Source organism: Herpailurus yagouaroundi, unplaced genomic scaffold (genome assembly GCF_014898765.1).
Source record: "Herpailurus yagouaroundi ecotype Mexico unplaced genomic scaffold, PumYag 216, whole genome shotgun sequence".
Taxonomy (NCBI): domain Eukaryota; kingdom Metazoa; phylum Chordata; class Mammalia; order Carnivora; family Felidae; genus Herpailurus; species Herpailurus yagouaroundi.
In genome coordinates this window covers 6180253-6197172 of record NW_024412447.1, presented here as the reverse complement: position 1 = coordinate 6197172, position 16920 = coordinate 6180253, and the positions used below count along the sequence as shown (strand labels likewise).

At 43.6% G+C, this 16920-nt stretch overlaps 1 protein-coding gene across 3 annotated transcripts in view; it reads left to right on the top strand.

The window, feature by feature from the left end:
* Positions 1-16272, top strand: part of KPNA7 (karyopherin subunit alpha 7) — a 122346-nt gene extending 106074 nt beyond the window's left edge. For all 3 annotated transcript variants that reach the window (XM_040455902.1, XM_040455901.1, XM_040455900.1), the window contains 6 exons: positions 700-782; positions 2790-3053; positions 4467-4700; positions 6549-6731; positions 13021-13167; positions 16067-16272. In XM_040455902.1, the coding sequence (XP_040311836.1) occupies positions 700-782; positions 2790-3053; positions 4467-4700; positions 6549-6731; positions 13021-13167; positions 16067-16180 (1025 nt within the window). In that variant the 3' untranslated portion in view covers positions 16181-16272. The remainder of the gene's footprint in view (positions 1-699; positions 783-2789; positions 3054-4466; positions 4701-6548; positions 6732-13020; positions 13168-16066) is intronic.
* The last annotated feature ends 648 nt before the right edge of the window (positions 16273-16920 follow it).

Below are 16920 nucleotides of genomic sequence, written 5' to 3'. Positions count from 1 at the left end.
CACCATGACTGAATCAGCAGAAGCAAACACTGTGATGAGACCTCCAAGGACTTAGGGTATTGGGATAGCAAATGCAGACTATAAAGTAAGTCTGCGTGGTAAATGCTTGCAGAAATGAAGCACCTATTACAGAGACTTTGTCCCTCATTTTGTCTGGTTCAGTAAGGAACAGGCAAAATCGGGTGGTATAAAGTAACATATGCCTTGTCCTGGTGGTTGAAGAATTACAAACTGAGACTTCTAGGGTCTCAAATTGGTATTCTCGCTTGAGCAGCAGATAGCAGATGGCTAGCATCTACCCATCCCCCAGACTTGGTTTTGAGTTGCTTTTGGAAGCCTCTGTCCCATGTCAACATCTTCTGGGAAGACAATTTGGCCTTCATCTTCTTGAGAACCATGCTATGAAGTACCATCGGCATTTAGGGTCTCGAGGACACTTCCTGGGCTATTGGCTGGCTCCTTCATGTGTCCACAGACTGACTATGACAGTCATTGCTGTGTGGTGCCCACATCTGGTCTATCTACCCAACCAACATGATGGAGACAGAGAATCTAGTTCATGGGTATCCTAAGTATTTGCCCAACCCAGGAATGCATTTTGGCATCTCACCCTTTGCACAGGCTTTTAAAAAAGTAGTCACTTACCCCCAGGATTCTCTTTGTTCCCTGTTCAGATGTCACATTCTTATCTATTTGAAGGTGATGGCCCAGAATTCAGAGACCTGGTTATCTCGAGCAATGCCATTCCACATCTGCTGGCCCTGGTTTCATCAACCATACCTGTAAGTGTCTTTAAAGTAGAAAAGCTAGCTAGGTGACACGTTTCTGAAATTGTGGAAGTATTTTCAAGTCAGTTAGGTCATATGGGTGCTGCCTTGCCCCTTAGGACAGCACTTATAAGCAAGACCTAGGACTGAATATCACCTTGGGTAGAGGTTGATGGAAATTTGCCCCCAGGGGCCACTAGTGCTGATTTTACTTTTGGGGGGGTGGTGGCATTGGAAGAGTTCCATTAGAGTTTTTCTAAAATTATAGCCCTTCAAAAGTAGATGACTAAGCTCTCCATTCAAGGGGCACAGATGGAATTAATGGGTCTCCAGTTCTGTTCCTGGGTACTGGGTCTTGATTTGAAGCTTAGAGTCAGAGTTGATTGATGTGGCAACAATAGAGCTCCCCCACCCTGACCCCACTGGAAATAAATTTGGGTTTTAGATTTGCTTCAAACAAAAATGAAGAGAAGGTAGCTTCTAAAAGCCAAGGGAATACCCAGCCCTCAGGGTGGGAGAAAACCTGACCTAATGGAACCAGAAAAAAGCTGACATGACCAGGGAGTTCACAAGGAGAGAGCAATGTAAGAGGACAAGTAGGGCAAGGGACTTAGACTTCCTCATGCTGACAGAGGGAAGGCTTTGAAGGATCTCAAGGCAGGAAGTGAAGTGATCTGATCTTTTAGAAAGACCCTTCTGGCTGCTTGTAAAATGATAGCAAACGGAGATGGGATGCTGCCATGTTGGACATGGGAGATAGAAAGAAGCAAGGATGCCCTCCGGTTTTGGGTTAGCTTGTTATGACGGTCCTCCTAGAGAAATGGGAAGATGGAGGGAAGAAGGAATCAGAGCCTTAGTTGTACATATTAAGTTGAAGAGTGTGAGAGACACCATTGTAGCAATGTCAGGATGGATAATGTTGGTCTAGATGATTGTGCACACATCTGTCATCCAGCTGGGCAAGATCAACTAGAGCAGGGCTAGATGCTTACTTTTATAAATAAAGTTTTATTGGAGCATGGCCATCCCCATTTATTTATGCCCATATTGTCGGTTGCTTTTGTGATGTTACAAGGGCAAAGATGACTTGTTGCACCAGAGAGACCCTATGGTCCATAAAGCTGAGAGTGTTTACTATCTGGCCTTCTATAGAAAGAATTTGCCCCAACCCCTGACCTAGAGTATGAGAAGAGCCTGTGACTAAGTCTCAAGAGTTCTGACACTCCGAAGACAGGCAGAGCCCACCCCAAAGACTGAGAAGAAACAGCCCATTTGGCGATAGAAATGCAGGTTTGGGGTCATAGGTGCCAAAAAGAGCTTTTTCAAGAGGGGTACTAAATACCTCTGATAGGGATGGTAACTTTAAGACTGAAAAAGCAGCTGTTGGATTTGGTGACTTGGAAAAAGCTGATTTCATCACTAAGTAAAAAGAAGTAGGGGCAGAAATCAGACCAGAGGGGTGGAAGAACAAGTAAGAAGCTGCAAGGTAGACGCAAATATAGACACATCCTTGAGGGCTGGACTCTAAAAATAGAAGCAGGACCGTGGCTAGAGAGACGGAGGGGTCCCAGAGTGTGGGAGCGATCCAGGGCAGAAAGGTGGTCGTGGGGACAGAATCTTCAAAGGCAAAAATGGGATCCAGATGTGGAGTAGGAAGACTGACCCCTGAACAAAGATCAGAAATGTGGTTGCCACATGTTGGTAGGGTTACTAGGCAGACCAAGCAACTCCTGCTTGACCTTTGTTTTGTCGATGAGAAGTGAAAACAGGGTCATCAACTGAGTCCAGGTGGGAGGGACATTTTGAAGAATCCAAGGATCCTACATATAACATTTGAATAGGAAACCTAAACTCGTTCTCAGTCTCCCTAGTGTGCATCACTACTGAGAACAAAGTCTGCATGAAGCTCAAATTCTTTGCTTCACACTGGTCAATAATATTGATGAAATATGGCAAGGACATGTAGCCATTGGCCTTTTTCCTTCTTTGCCCCCAATGCTGGAAGCAGTCTCCTTGTTACAGATCACATTTCTGCGGAACATCACATGGACTTTGTCCAACCTTTGCCGAAACAAGAGCCCTTACCCCTGCAAGAAAGCAGTGAAGCAAATGTTGCCCGTGCTCTTCCACCTCCTGCAGCATGAAGATGGCGAGGTTCTCTCGGACACCTGTTGGGCCCTGTCCTACCTCAGTGATGGCTGTAATGAGCGCATCGGCCAAGTGGTAGACACGGGCGTCCTACCCAGGCTGGTCCAGCTCATGACCAGCTCGGAGCTCAATATCTTGGTAAATGTCCCTGGTCCTGCCTGTCTCTGTATGAACCTTCCAACTAGAATGTGGGAGTCATACTCACTTGAGTGAGACCTCTCCCACCATCAGCTCTAATACTTTACCTAGAACAAAGCTTGTGGTCTGCATTGCCCTGGTCTCTGCTACTGTCTAGCCAAGGACTTGAATGTATTTTGATCGAAAAGCCTAGTGGATGTTAAGTAACTTACTTTTTCTTAATCTGGTAACTAGAAAGTATAGAAAAGCAGCACATTGGAATTGCTTCTGGTCCCTCCACCCTTTTGTGGCCTTTCCTTCCAGTGGTCTGTGCATGTGGATGTTAACCAGTTGGCTAATGCAGGGTATGCGTGAGTGTGTGCGTGTGTGTGCTAACGTAAAGCTCATTATAACATTTAAATTTCTTACTCGAGGGTAAAAGAAAATTCCCTCTTATCCTCTCCCCAGTTTGTTATTGGACTACTGAAATAGTCTAGGTAAAAATGAAACAAAGTCAACATCAAATACTTGGCTAGGATAGGAAACATGTCACTTATAAGCTTCTTGAAGACATGCCTTAAAACATGGGTGCCCCTTTTGACTTCTATGGCTAGCCTTGTATATTTATGCAGGCTTCGCAATCATCTGTGCCTAGATTAGCATAATATTATTCAGACATCAAGGTTAGTTTGGGGGATGATATTGAGAGGAGGGAGGGTATGAAGAGAATAAGAAGAAATAAGAAGCTGTATGTCCTGGGTGTCAAGGGCCCATTTGGAACCATCCTGCCAAGGCTGTGATTGGCCTATTGCACCTCTCACTTGAGTAGCAGATACCTAGCATGAAAGGCTAGGAAAACTCTAGAACTGTTGGTGGTCTGTGCTGGGGCAGCCACTACAGTGCAGAGAAACCAAAATGAATGCACAGTCAGCCCTCAGAGGACTGTTGTCTTGAGCCCAATTGCAGACCCATCCTGGGGACCTTCAGAGTTGAGAGGGTGTTTGTGAACACATCAACAAATGCCATTGGGATCTCATTAGCTCCAATTAAATATACAGCAGGAACCTGACACTCCTGCTAAATACAAATTCAGTAGAAGTTACCACATTATAAATACTGTAATCAATTTAGCGATTTTCCCAGTGTAAGATTATGGAAAGGACAGCGTCATTTCTTAATAAAGCCATCCCTTGACCTCTGTCTCACTGAACCTGGAACTGTTGAGAGGCTAGCAAGTACCTTCAAACTATGCAAATGGCTACGGATGTGCTGAATTAATAAAGATCATGGATTTGATCATCATTCACAGGTTTCCTGAGCACCATCAACATAGCAGGACGCATATTTGGGAGTGCACATAGCTTGGTGTGACTGTCCCCTCCTGTTGTGATAAATTGGCAAAGCTTGCTTACACTTGCAGCCTTGTTCTTCCAGACCCCCTCTCTCCGCACCGTGGGGAACATCGTCACAGGAACGGATCACCAGACCCAGGTGGCCATTGACGCGGGCATCCTGAACGTGCTGCCCCAGCTCCTGATGCATCCCAGGTCCTCCATCCAGAAGGAGGCGGCTTGGGCCTTGAGCAACGTGGCTGCAGGGCCCTGCCAGCACATCCAGCAGCTGATTGCTTGTGGCACGCTGCCTCCCTTGGTGGCTCTGCTAAAAAACGTAAGTGGTGCACTCTGTGACAAAAGGCTGTTTTCCAATTGGCCCCACATTGAACCCCTTCAGGAGTTCAGACACCACCTAAGAAGCAAATTAATCAAGATCACAACAGAGCTATGAAACCTTAGTTTCCTAATTCTCCCTGGGAAAAAAAAAGGAAGAGGCATCCATTTTGGACAACCCATTAAAGACTTAGGAGACTAAACAAGCATTGTTCAATGAAAAGGTGACCCTTGCCCCCCCCGCGCCCCCCCCCCAGCTCAAATATTCAGAAAAAAATCCTGAGCTGGTAAATATTGGTTTATCTTTGGTGTTAGAAGAATGTGGCATCCACTCTACTTGTCAAGAGAGGGGGAGGTTTTGTTCTGTTTGAGGAAGAAGAACCTATTGGGTTATGGTGATATTGTACACTGGATTTTTTTCAGCGTAAAAATCACATTGATTGGAGTGGCAATATATACTGAAAATCCAGATATAAGAGTAGAAGTAAAACAAAACCTCCTTCTTCCTCCAGATTCCCACTTCCCTCCCCAGAACAACTCCTATCCGTCAGCATTTCTTTTTGTCCCCTTTGAATGGATGGGCTCAGTTTAATCATCTATAGGTGACACAAGCCAGGAGTGGTTTTGTCTGGTTGGGGGCAGGGAGGCAAGTGGAATAGGATGGGAAAGAGAAGCTGCCGGTGGTGTTCCTGTCCTGGGGTTGGATGGTGGGTTCCTAGGTGTGCAACCTGAATCAAGGCATCTTTTGATCTATTAGATGCTTCCTATCCTGTGTGCTACCATGAGTCTATATAGATTCTCATCAGAAACCTCCAGTCATGGGGGCACCTGGTGGCTCAGTCGGTTAAGTGCCCGATTTCAGCTCAGGTCATGTTCTCATGGTTCCTAAGTTCAAGCCCCACATTGGGCTCTGTGCTGACAGCTCAGAGCCTGGAGCCTGCTTGGGATTCTTTGTCTCATGTCTGTCTCTCTCTCTCTCTCTCTCTCTCTCTCTCTCTCTCTCTCTCTCTCAAAAATAAATAAACACTAAAAAAAAATTAAAAAGACATCCAGCCTTGAATCAAGAAGTAATCTTACTTCAAATTACTTTTTGAACTATAGTTGGCTTGGAGCCCGAAGTTGTTTTTGGTTATTGAGTTTCTTTTTTTTTTTCTTTCTTTCTTTCCTTTCTTTCTTTCTTTCTTTCCTTTCTTTTCTTTCTTTCTTTCCACTGAGGTCACAGTTTTCCCCAGCCATAAAATGGGAATAACTCCTTCTGCACAGGGATAGAAGGATCTATGATAAATTACTCCCAGATCTCTGGGCAAAGTGTTTCTTACAAATGCAAGGAATGCATTGAGTGATATTTCAATGGTCTTCCTCTGACACCTCTGGTCTGGCTCATTCCCTGAGATCACTTTGTGTGCTCAGTTTTGTAGCTATGGAGCTTCTTGTCCATAGTTTCCCTGCATCCGAAAGACTAAGGGCATCTGCCCTTCCCCTCCTCACGCTCTGCCTTTCTCTCTCTCAAAAGTTAAAAAATAAAATAATTCCAAGGATAATTTCTAATATATATAGATTATCTGGATTGGTTTATGTTCATTATATTATTCCCATAACCTGACTTAAGGAAATGAGTCCATTCCAACTTAGAACTTCCCTCTAAGTCCTAATGGGAGCCTGTCTGCTCCTTGGCTTCTCAAAGGTGCTATCCTCTGTTCAAGAACTAGAGGCAAATTGCTGATGTGTTCGACGTAAATTATATATACAGTCTTGGTTGTCACCAGCCTACCTAGAAATTGAACTAAGTTAGCATTGCTATATTTAAGTTCTTCAGGATCCATAAAGATTGTAAACATTGTTTCTTCAGGGAGAATTTAAAGTCCAGAAAGAGGCTGTTTGGACCGTGGCAAACTTCACAACTGGAGGCACCATAGACCAGTTGATCCAGCTTGTCCACTCTGGAGTCTTAGAGCCACTGGTGAATCTGCTTACCATCCAAGACCCCAAAATTGTTACCATCATCCTTGATGTTATCTCTCTTATCCTCAAGGTGAGCTGCTCTAAGCAGATTGGTTTTTTTGTTTTGTTTTGTTTTGTTTTGGTTTTTTTTAAGCAGGTTGGTTTTGAAATAGCAGTCTCCAAACCGAAGGCGTTTATTTTGGTTCTTAAAACCCCTATGTGGATTCTCTTTCCATTCCCCCAACCTTCCTCCTGTTCATGCATCCTATGGAAAACAAAAACAAGAGGCCTTTCAAAGAAGGCCCATCTTCATTTTTTCAAGTGAGTGACCATATGCCTAACATTGTTTCAGATGCTCAGGATACCACAGAACAAAGTCCTTGCTCTGGTAGAGCTTCTATATTAATGGGGAGAGAAACAGACCCAACAACTGGGAGTTTATGTGATGAAGGGTCAGTCGCTGATGCCTCAGAGCGGGAAGGTAATGGTGATCCCGTCAATGTAGTAGTCAGGAGAAACTTGCCTCAGGAAGAACATGCATGCAAAGACCAAAGAGAAATGAGTGAATCTTATGGATATCTGGGGAAAGAGGGCTCAAGGATGGGCGGGAGCAAAGGGATGGAAGGTGGTGGTCAGGCTCAGAGCATCCATATCACATAAGGTATGTGAAAACCTTGGCTTACTCTGAGTGAGATGGAGAAACCAATCAAATGTTTGAAGCCGGGAAAAGCAGTCCTGTACACCACATGGCTGGCTCTTCTAGAAGGCTAAAACATAGGATACACCTGAAAGAGAAGCAAGAAGTTAGCAGAGATAGATGCTGAAATTGGACTACAAAGCCTTGAATTAGAACTCCAGGAAAGTTTTATTTCTGAAATAAAGGCAAATTAAGCCAATGTTCATAAACCATTTGTGTCAGTTCTATATTGCTGCATGATCAGTTACTCCCTACTGGTCTAAAACAAATACAATAAAACCTTGGATTGTGAGTAACTTGTTCTGTGCATGTTCTACAAGACAAGCAAACATTTCTAATAAGTTTTAACCTGATAAACAATCTATGCCTTGCAATACAAGTCATACATGATGCCAAATGTCCCATGATTCACAACTGAGCCAATGGTTCTTCTCTCTCTCTTGCTACTGGATTGTGGGCGATCATCTTCCATGCTTGGATGCTCAGTTTCAGGCTGCAGTGTTTGGCAGAAATTGACGATTTTTCAGAATGTTGGAAGGTGCCCACAACTGGCACTAGTGTATTTTTTGTCACTTCAAAGCACCTGTGGACAGTCCTTTGCTTTTCCATACAAGAGTAAGCTTAGGAATTCTCCCATTCTAGGTCAGGTTGCCTGTAGATATAGACCCTTTACTCTATGCCTTATTGCTAGTTACATTAAATATAGTATATGACAAGAGTTTAATAATTACTGTAGTCAGCATCCATGCGAGCTTAGACATGGCCCCCAGGCAGAAAAAGATTGAAAAGAAAGATGGTAATAAGGAGATGACTACGGTGGAAGTGACGAAGGAAATCAAGAAGTATGAACGAGGTATGTGAGTGGCTAAAACTGCAAGATTTTAGAAGAAGTCGACGTTGACCATTTGCACAATATTAAAGAAGAAAGAAGGGGGCTGGATGCAGCAAAAGGATATCAAATATCAAAGCAATGGCCACATGTTCTGGAAGATGTAGAAAAGTTGCTTCTGTTTTAGGTAGAAGAAACTAGCAGGTGATGCTGTGCCCAAGAACTTTGTCTGCAAGAAGGCAAAGGCCTTGTACACCAACCCTGTAAGTAAACTGCCAGGTATGTCAACAGAAAATGAAGTCTTCAAAGCAAGCAGGGACTGGTTTGATAACTTTAAGAGGAGAAGTGACATCCATAGTGTTGCGAGACATGGAGAGGCTGCGCGTTCTGATGCTAAGGCAGCTAAAGCTACTGCCACCGAGTTCCAGAAACTCATGGTTTCCAAGTGTGACCTGCCAGAACAAGTTTTTAACTTGATGAGCCAGGGCTTTTTTTGGAAAAAGATACCAAAGAGGACCGACATTACAAGATAAGAGCACATAATGCCCAGTCACAAGCCCACAAAAGACCGTCTCACCCTCATGCTTGGTGCTAATGCAAGCAGGGATTTTATTTTGTTTTTAATAATTTTTTAAGTTTATTATTCAGAGAGCACAATCTGGGGAGGGGCAGAGAGAGAGACGGACAGACAGACAGACACAGAGACACAGAATCTGAAGCAGGCTCCAGGCTCTGAGCTGTCCACACAGAGTCTGACGTGGGGCTTGAGCCCATGAACCATGAGATCATGACCTGAGCCAAAGTCAGAAACTTAACTGACTGAGCCACCCAGGTGCCCCACAAGTGGGGATTTTATTTTATTTTTTTATGATTTATTTTTGAGAGAGACAGAGGGTGTGCATGTGTGTGTGTGTGAATGAGGGAAAAGGGAGAGAGGGAGACACAGAATTCTAAGCGGGCTCTGAGCTGTCCACACAGAACCTGATGTGGGGCTCAAACTCACCAACTGCAAGATTGTGACCTGAGCCGAAGTCAGCCTACTGAGCCACCTACTCGACCTACTGAGCCAGCCAGGTGCCCCGCAAGTGGGGATTTTAAAGTCAAGCCCCTGTTCGTGTATGATTCCAAGAATCCATGAGCCTTCAAGAAATGCAAGGTGCAGAAGAGCCAGTTAAACATTATGTGGAGGTCCAACAGTAAGTCTTGGGTCACTCATATCTTGTTCATTGGGTGGATCAATGAGGCCTTCAGTCCTGCAGAATTTTAGAAAAGAATTTGTCACACAAAACCTTACTGGTTATGGATAATGCTCCTGTTCACCTGCCAGGCTTTGAGAACCACTTACTGAAGGAACTTGAGTTCATTAAGGTCAAGTTCCTTCCTCCCAACACCATTCCAATTTTCTAGCCCATGGATCAGGAGGTTCATTTCGAACTTTAAAAAGCTTCATAGCAAAGCACTATTTCAGCAATGCTTCAAGGTGACTAAAGGAACAAACCTTACCCTCCGAGGGTTTTGGAAAAATCATTTGCACATCATGAACTGCCTCAAGATCATTGATAAAGCCTGGTATGGGATCACCGAGAGAACCCTTGATTTTGCTTGGAGAAAACTGTGGCCCGATTGCATTCTTGGACATGACTTAGAGGGGCTTGCTTATGAATAGGAGCCAGCAGTTGTTGATGAAATTGTGTTCTTGGAAAAGGCCATGGGACTGGAGGTGAATGAGGATGACATTCAAGAGCTGGTAGAGGAACATGGCTGGGAGCTGACCACTGACAGACTGATGGGTCTGCTTCGTGAATAACAGCAAGAGGTTTTGCAGGAGATGGCCTCTGCAGAGGAGAGAAGAAAAAGGCAGAGGAATCCCTCACTTCAAATGAGATTATGGAGATGTGTAAAATGTGGGAGATAGTGCAAAATTTTGTAGAAAAGCACCACACAAATAAGACTGTAGCAGTGTGAGCAATTAATCTGTTTAACAACAATGCAATGTTATTTCCGCAAAATCCTCAAAAGGAGCAAAAGCAATGTCATCGGATAGGCTCCTTGTTAAAGTTGCATGAAAAGAAAAAGATTCTATTGAGCCAATAGATAGCAGTGATTCCGTTAGTGATAGTGAAGTTTGTCCCACACAATAACCCTCCTCTCCCTTGTCTCCTTCACACCAGCCATAAAGATTTTCAAAGATAAGTGCAGGTTAATTAGTGTTTCTTTATACCTTGTATTTATTTTGTATTATATTACAGTATTATAATGATTTTTATATGAATATTTTGGGGTTGTGGAATGATTCATCTGAGTTCCCATTATTTCTTATGGGGAAATTAGCTTTGATAGACAAGTGTGTTGGATTACGAGCATGTTTCTGGAACGAATTATGTTCCCAAACCAAGCTTTTACTTTATTATCTCATCTAGTTTCTGGGGTTAGGAATCTGGGGATAGCTTAGCTAGATGGTTCTGGCTCAGGGTCTATTATGAGATTCAAGGTGTCAACTGGGGCTGCAGTTTCATGTGAAGGCTTGATGGAGGCTGAGGAGCAGCTTTCAAGATGGCTCATTCATATGCCTGGAAAGTTGTCACTTTCCTGGACCTGGAGCTCTTCATAGGACCATTTATGTGTATTCTCATCATGGTAGCTGGCTTCCTCTGGAACAAGCAATCTAGGAAAGCAAGGTGGACGCCCCAGTGGCTTTTATGACCTAACCTTGGAAGTCATTCCAACAACATGGAATGGATTGGTTACACAGATCAGCCCCACTCAACATGGGAGGGAACTATACAAGGGTGTGAATATCAGGAGTTAGAGATCATCTGAGGCCATCTTGAAGGCTGGCTATATTCATCTGGTTAAGGTCCTTTTATATGCGACGAAGCCGTTTGAAGAATTTCAAAGTAACACCAGGGGATTCCTTTTAAAAGCTCACTTTAATCATCCTTTTCATGTAACTGTCTTAGAAAGAACTGACCTGAGTCAAGAACAGATTTGAAATAGCACCCAATTAGACATGAAGACTGAGCAAATCACATGGATGAAGCATAGAGACTTGGCTGCCCATAGACAAAGTTGGACATAACGACATAACACATTGGTGAAAGCACACTTGTGGGCTGGAGAAATTGAACTTCATCTGTTTCATTTGAATTAAACATTTGGGATTTTTTTTTTCCTTGGAGGCATCTGGGAAAACCACATCTGATAGATCAGAGAAAGGCACTGGAATAGCAGGTTAGGAGGACAAGGTAGCAGAGAGCCTCTAATGGCTGGCAGAGTGCAGCTTGAAGTGACTTTGGGGCTGTTTGCTCTTCTGCCAACATCCAGAATCCTTCTCCAAGGCTCTGCTTGCCCTGGGTCATCCCACATCCCCCAGCTTTCTTTCTGAGGCTATGCTAGCTCATTGGTCCTGCCTTGGTTTCTTCACTGAAAGCCAAAACTCATTTTGGACCCCAGATAGGACCAAAGAGTGTCCAGCTTTAGACAAAACAGTACAGACTCTCATCAGGTAGATGGTGTGACCTAAATAAGGTTTAATTTGGACCACAGGAGGTTTTCTTATTGCTCACAAAATAAAGAGCAGAACCCTTCAGAGATGACACCAAAGCTGCTTCTTTACTTCTCTTTCCCCAAATAGGCTATTTAGCTAGCTGGATTATTCCCTCTTCTCCTAATAAGCAACACTTAACCCTTCAAAAAGTTGTCCTTGCCATTCCTTGTTTTGGGAATGCTGGGAGTTTCCTATGGTTGGCCCTGGCGCAGCACTGTTTTTCAAGAAGGTGTGTTACTTCCCAAGCCTTTTATGTACATCTTCTATAACGTAAACCACTGATCATTTACTGTGTTCTACTTTCTGTATTGCAACAATTATCTACCTGTCTGCCCCAAAAATGAGTTATGAAAAGGCCTTTTCTAAATCCCATCTTGAGCTCTAGTTTTGTAGGCCTCGCCCACAGTCTATGTACAAGTGTTTGAATGAATGAACAGCCCCAGATGACAAATCCGATGATCAGCATTGGATTAAATCCACTCATGTTATTTGTTTCCAGGGACTTGGTTATTTGCCATGGTGTTGCTCAGGGTCCCCTTAGTCTTACCTCTCAAGGCTTTACGGTGAGGGTAGGGCCAGAACACCTCTATCTAAATAGCATTACTTAGGGTGCCTGGGTGACTCAGTCGGTTGAGCATCCGACTTCGGCTCAGGTTGTAATCTCATGGTTTGTGGGTTCGAGCCCCACATTGGGCTCACTGCTGTCAGTGCAGAGCCCACTTCAGATCCTCTGTCCCCCTCTCTCTTTGCCCCTCCCCTGCTCATGCTCTCTCTCTCTCTCTCAAAAATAAAGCATTACTTGAACATTCTTTCAAACTGTATTACTATTTTTTTTTGAGAGTGAGAGGGCACAAGTGAGCAAGGGGAGAGAGACCGGGGAAGAGAGAGAATACCACGAAGGGCAGAGAAGGGGAGACAGAGAAGCAGGGCTCCCCCAAAGTGGAGTTCGAGCTCATGAGCTGTGAGATTATGACTTGAGCCAAAGTCAGATGCTTAACTGACTGAGCTACCCAGGTGCCCCCCCTCAAACTGTATTTTAAACCATTTCCATTAATTAGAAGGGAGATAGCTATTAAACAGTAATAACAATGTATTTGTGGAGGGCAGCTTACTTGGCAAAAATTGTATTTTGTGCAATTAATATAAACCTAAATATGTGTACTATAAATACCCAAAAGAGGAGTAAGATCCTGCAGTCTTAATTAGGGAAAAATAAAACTATGGCTGCCCATTCTGGAACAGGAGCCTTTGACTCTCCTGAGGCGAAGCTCCGCCTCCAAAGAACTTTTTTTCTTACATGCCCACAGGCAGCAGAGAAGCTTTCAGAGAAGGAAAACATGTGTCTCCTGATAGAAGAAATCGGTGGTGTTGATAAAATTGAGGCCTTGCAACTTCATGAGAACCCTCAGGTTGCCCTGACTGCTTTGAACATTATCGAGAACCATTTTTGTGAGGTAAGTGATTGCAGAGCGGGAAGGAGCACTCACACCTCCTGGTGAGGCACCTTAGCAGGTGATCACTGGGCAGGTGCCTGTGCTGCCCCTGGGAGGTGGGTGACCGGACAGGTGGGCTTCTCTTGTGACTTAGCTCTGAGTTTCTCCCCCCGTCCATGTTGAATGGGCTGCCTTTGAGGGGCAGCTTCCTGGCTCCTGGAAATCACTCTAGTCCCATAAAGGCTTGCCCTGCTGTCTCTGGTTTAGAATTTTGTTTTTTTTTTTTTTTTGTCTTTCCCCCTGCTTTCCTCTTGTGGTGATGAAGGGAGCAAGAGGGAGGGGCTATGATGCTGCAGTGATTTATTTTTTGTCTCTATTTAAATGTTTTTGTTTTTGAGAGAGAGACACATGAGCAGGGAAGGGGGGGAGAGAGAGAGAGTGACAGAGACACAGAATCTGAAGCAGGCTCTAGGCTCTGAGCTGTCAGCACAGAGTCTGATGTGGGGCTGGAACTTGGGAAAGGCAAGATCATGACCTGAGCCAAAGTCGAATGCTTAACCGAATGAGCCACCCAGGCACCCCTGAAATTATTATTACTATTTTTTTTTTTTTACTGAAAAACCCAACTAAGGCAGTCCCAGCTTCTGAAAAATGATTTTGCTACTTACTGCATTTTGTTTCTTTTCAGAACACAGAGTTTGGGATAAACTGCACACAAGGCTTTTAACTTTCTGCAGGAGCAGGGAATAATGATCAGACAGCATTAGACATTTCTTTATATGTGTTTTATTTAATAAAATATGTGCAACATAAAACTTAGCATTTTAACCATTTCTAAGTGTATAGTTCATGGTCATTAAAAGTACCTTCACAGGGGTACCCGGGTGGTTCAATTGGTTAAACATCCAGCTCTTGATTTTGGATCAGGTCATGGTCCTAGGATCATAAGATCAAACCTAAGTCTTAAGATTTGAGCCCCAAGTCGGCTCAGAGTGGAGTGTGGAGCTTGCTTAAGATTGTCTGTCTCTGAGGCGGCTGGGTGGCTCACTAGATTGAGTGTCTGACTTTTCAGCCCAGGTCATGATCTCGAGGTTCGTGAGTTCAAGCCCTGCACTGGGTTCTGTGCTAACAGCTCGGAGCCAGGAGCCTGCTTTGGATTCTGTGTCTCCCTTTCTCTCTGCCCCTCCCTCACTCTTATTCTGTTTCTCAAAAATGAACAAATGTTAAAAAAAAAAAAAAAAAAAGATTCTTTCTCCCTCTGTCCCTCACCTGTGTGTGCACTCTCTCTCTCAAAAAACAAAACAAAACAAACAAAAAAAACGTACACGTTGCTGGGTAGCAGTCACCACCATCCTCTCTAGAACTCTTTCATGTTTCCAAAGTGAAGCTCTGTTCCCAGTAAACATGGACTCCCCATTCTTCCTCCCCCGAAGTCCCTGACAACCACTATTTAACATTTTGTCTCCGTGAATTTGACTACTCTAAATAGCTCATGTAAGTGGAATCATACGGTATTTGTGCTTTTGTGATTGGTTCATTTTACTTGGCATAATGCCCTCAAGGTTCATCCATGTTGTAGCCAGTGTCAGAATCACCTTTATTTTTTTTTTAGGCTGAGTAATATTCCATTGTGTGTATATACTACATTTTGGTTTATCCATTCCTCATGGATCTTTACTTGGACTGTTCTTTTGACTATTGGGAATAATGTTGCTTTGAGTATGAGCAAATACCAAACAAATACCTGTTTGGAATTCCTGCTTTCAGTTCTTTTGGGTGTATATACAGAAGTGGGATTGTTGGGTCATATAGCAATTCTATTTTTAACTTTTGAGGAATTGCTATACTACTATCCACAGGGAATGCATCATTGTACATTCCGACCAGCAATGCACAAGGGTTCCCATTTTTCAACATCCTTACCAATACGTGTTGTTTTCTGGTTTTTTGATCCTAGTCATTGTAATGGGTATGAAGTTGTGGCTTATTGTGGTTTTGAGTTGCGTTTGCATTAGATAGTGTTCATTTGAAGGTGAGCTCAAAGTTCTTAAGTGGCCCGCTAAACATAGGACTGGGGTTTTACGGAATGAGTGACACTCCATTAGGCATCAAATTGGAATCGTCAGCAAAATCCAGAGCCATACAACAAATACGACCATGTTGGTGGTTTGTTGCTACCTGAAGTCAGTCAATACTGGTTTGGGACCAAGGGGGTGTTCTCAAAACAGAGAGGATCCAGAACAGCAATCAGCATCTTCTGGGTTAAGGCTCCTATAAAACTTTGTAAGTAGGAAACCCATCTCTTAAAGGAGTTTCAGATTCCTAGGACTCATCCAAGGGCTCCAGGCTAAAGACTTCTGATGTAGAAGTAACAACTACCTACACTGTGTCCTTACTCACTGTAAGGGCACTGTTCTATGTATCAAAACTGCACTTAAACATAATCCAGACACAAGAGGACAAATACCATATGATTTCACTTACATCAGGGACCTAGGAGTATCAAACTCACAGAGGCCTGCAGGAAAATGGTGGGTGCCAGGAGCTGGAAGAGAAGGAAATGAGGAGTTAGTGTTTAATAAGTACAGAGCTTGGGTTTGAAATGACAAGAAAGTTCTAGAAACGGATGGTAGTGGTTGCACAGAAATGTGAAGGAACTTAATGCCATGGAACTCTCTACTTACAAATCGTTAAAAGTGGTGAATTTTATGGCACGTATGTTTTACCACACACATAAACTATATTTAAGGTAGAGCCTGAGAAATATTTTGGTGCTTTTCTCCTTCACCCTCTTTTCTGAGGGAGCCTTGAGGCTGATTTAGATCAAATTGTTAATCCATAGAAGATGTTAAAGAGTCACCTGTAAGGCACTAACATGCTGGGAGCCTGCAGGTATAATAGTGTCTCTTCTTCCCTGAAGGGAGAAAAAAATGGCACAATATTACCAGCCCTGGACCAAGACTGTGAATTCTTAAACCACTTAACAAAAAATTACCAAGGCCCCACGACTTCTAAACCAAGGACCACACCCTAATGGGTAACTTCTTTAAGAATCTTCTAGATCTTGGCATGCCGCAGGTGTAAAGCTTTTTAAACTGAATGTTAATAAAAGTTTCAACACATTCACCTCCATCTATCAAAAACACCGTTAAAACAATTGCGTCTTAAAGCCATGTGGAATTCATCTCCTAAGAATGTGTGGTTTAGTGGTTACCTTTAAGGATCTTAAAGGAAGACACTAAAAACAGTAAAATGGTCTATAGCTATTTAAGACAAACTTTGGCTTGTAGACTTGATTTAACCAGTAATTCGTATTTCTTTCCCCTTTCCTTTTCATGGAATGCCTGTTAGTACAGAACATTCTTCAGGGAAAGCTGTGTGGGTGATGGTCATAAGGAGAGTAGAATGGGCTGGGAAGGACCTAGGACCACAATACTAGGTAGTGTTGTGATGGATGTGGGATATGCTCTGAGGATTGGACTTGATTTATATTATTTGAGTGTAGAGATGGGATCAAATTCTATTGTGGTCTGAAGCATCACACCAAAATGTCATGCCCAAAGCATGTCTTCGCTGGTCCTTGATAAGTGAGGAGGAAAGATGTGTGGGTGTCTGTCTAAAATACTGCTGGGGGCTGGGGCACCTGGGTGGCTCAGTTAGTTGAGCGTCCGACTTCAGCTCAGGTCATGATCTTACAGTCCGTGAGTTCGAGCTCTGCGTCGGGCTCTGTGCTGACAGCTCAGAACCTGGAGCCTGCTTCGGGTTCTGTGTCTC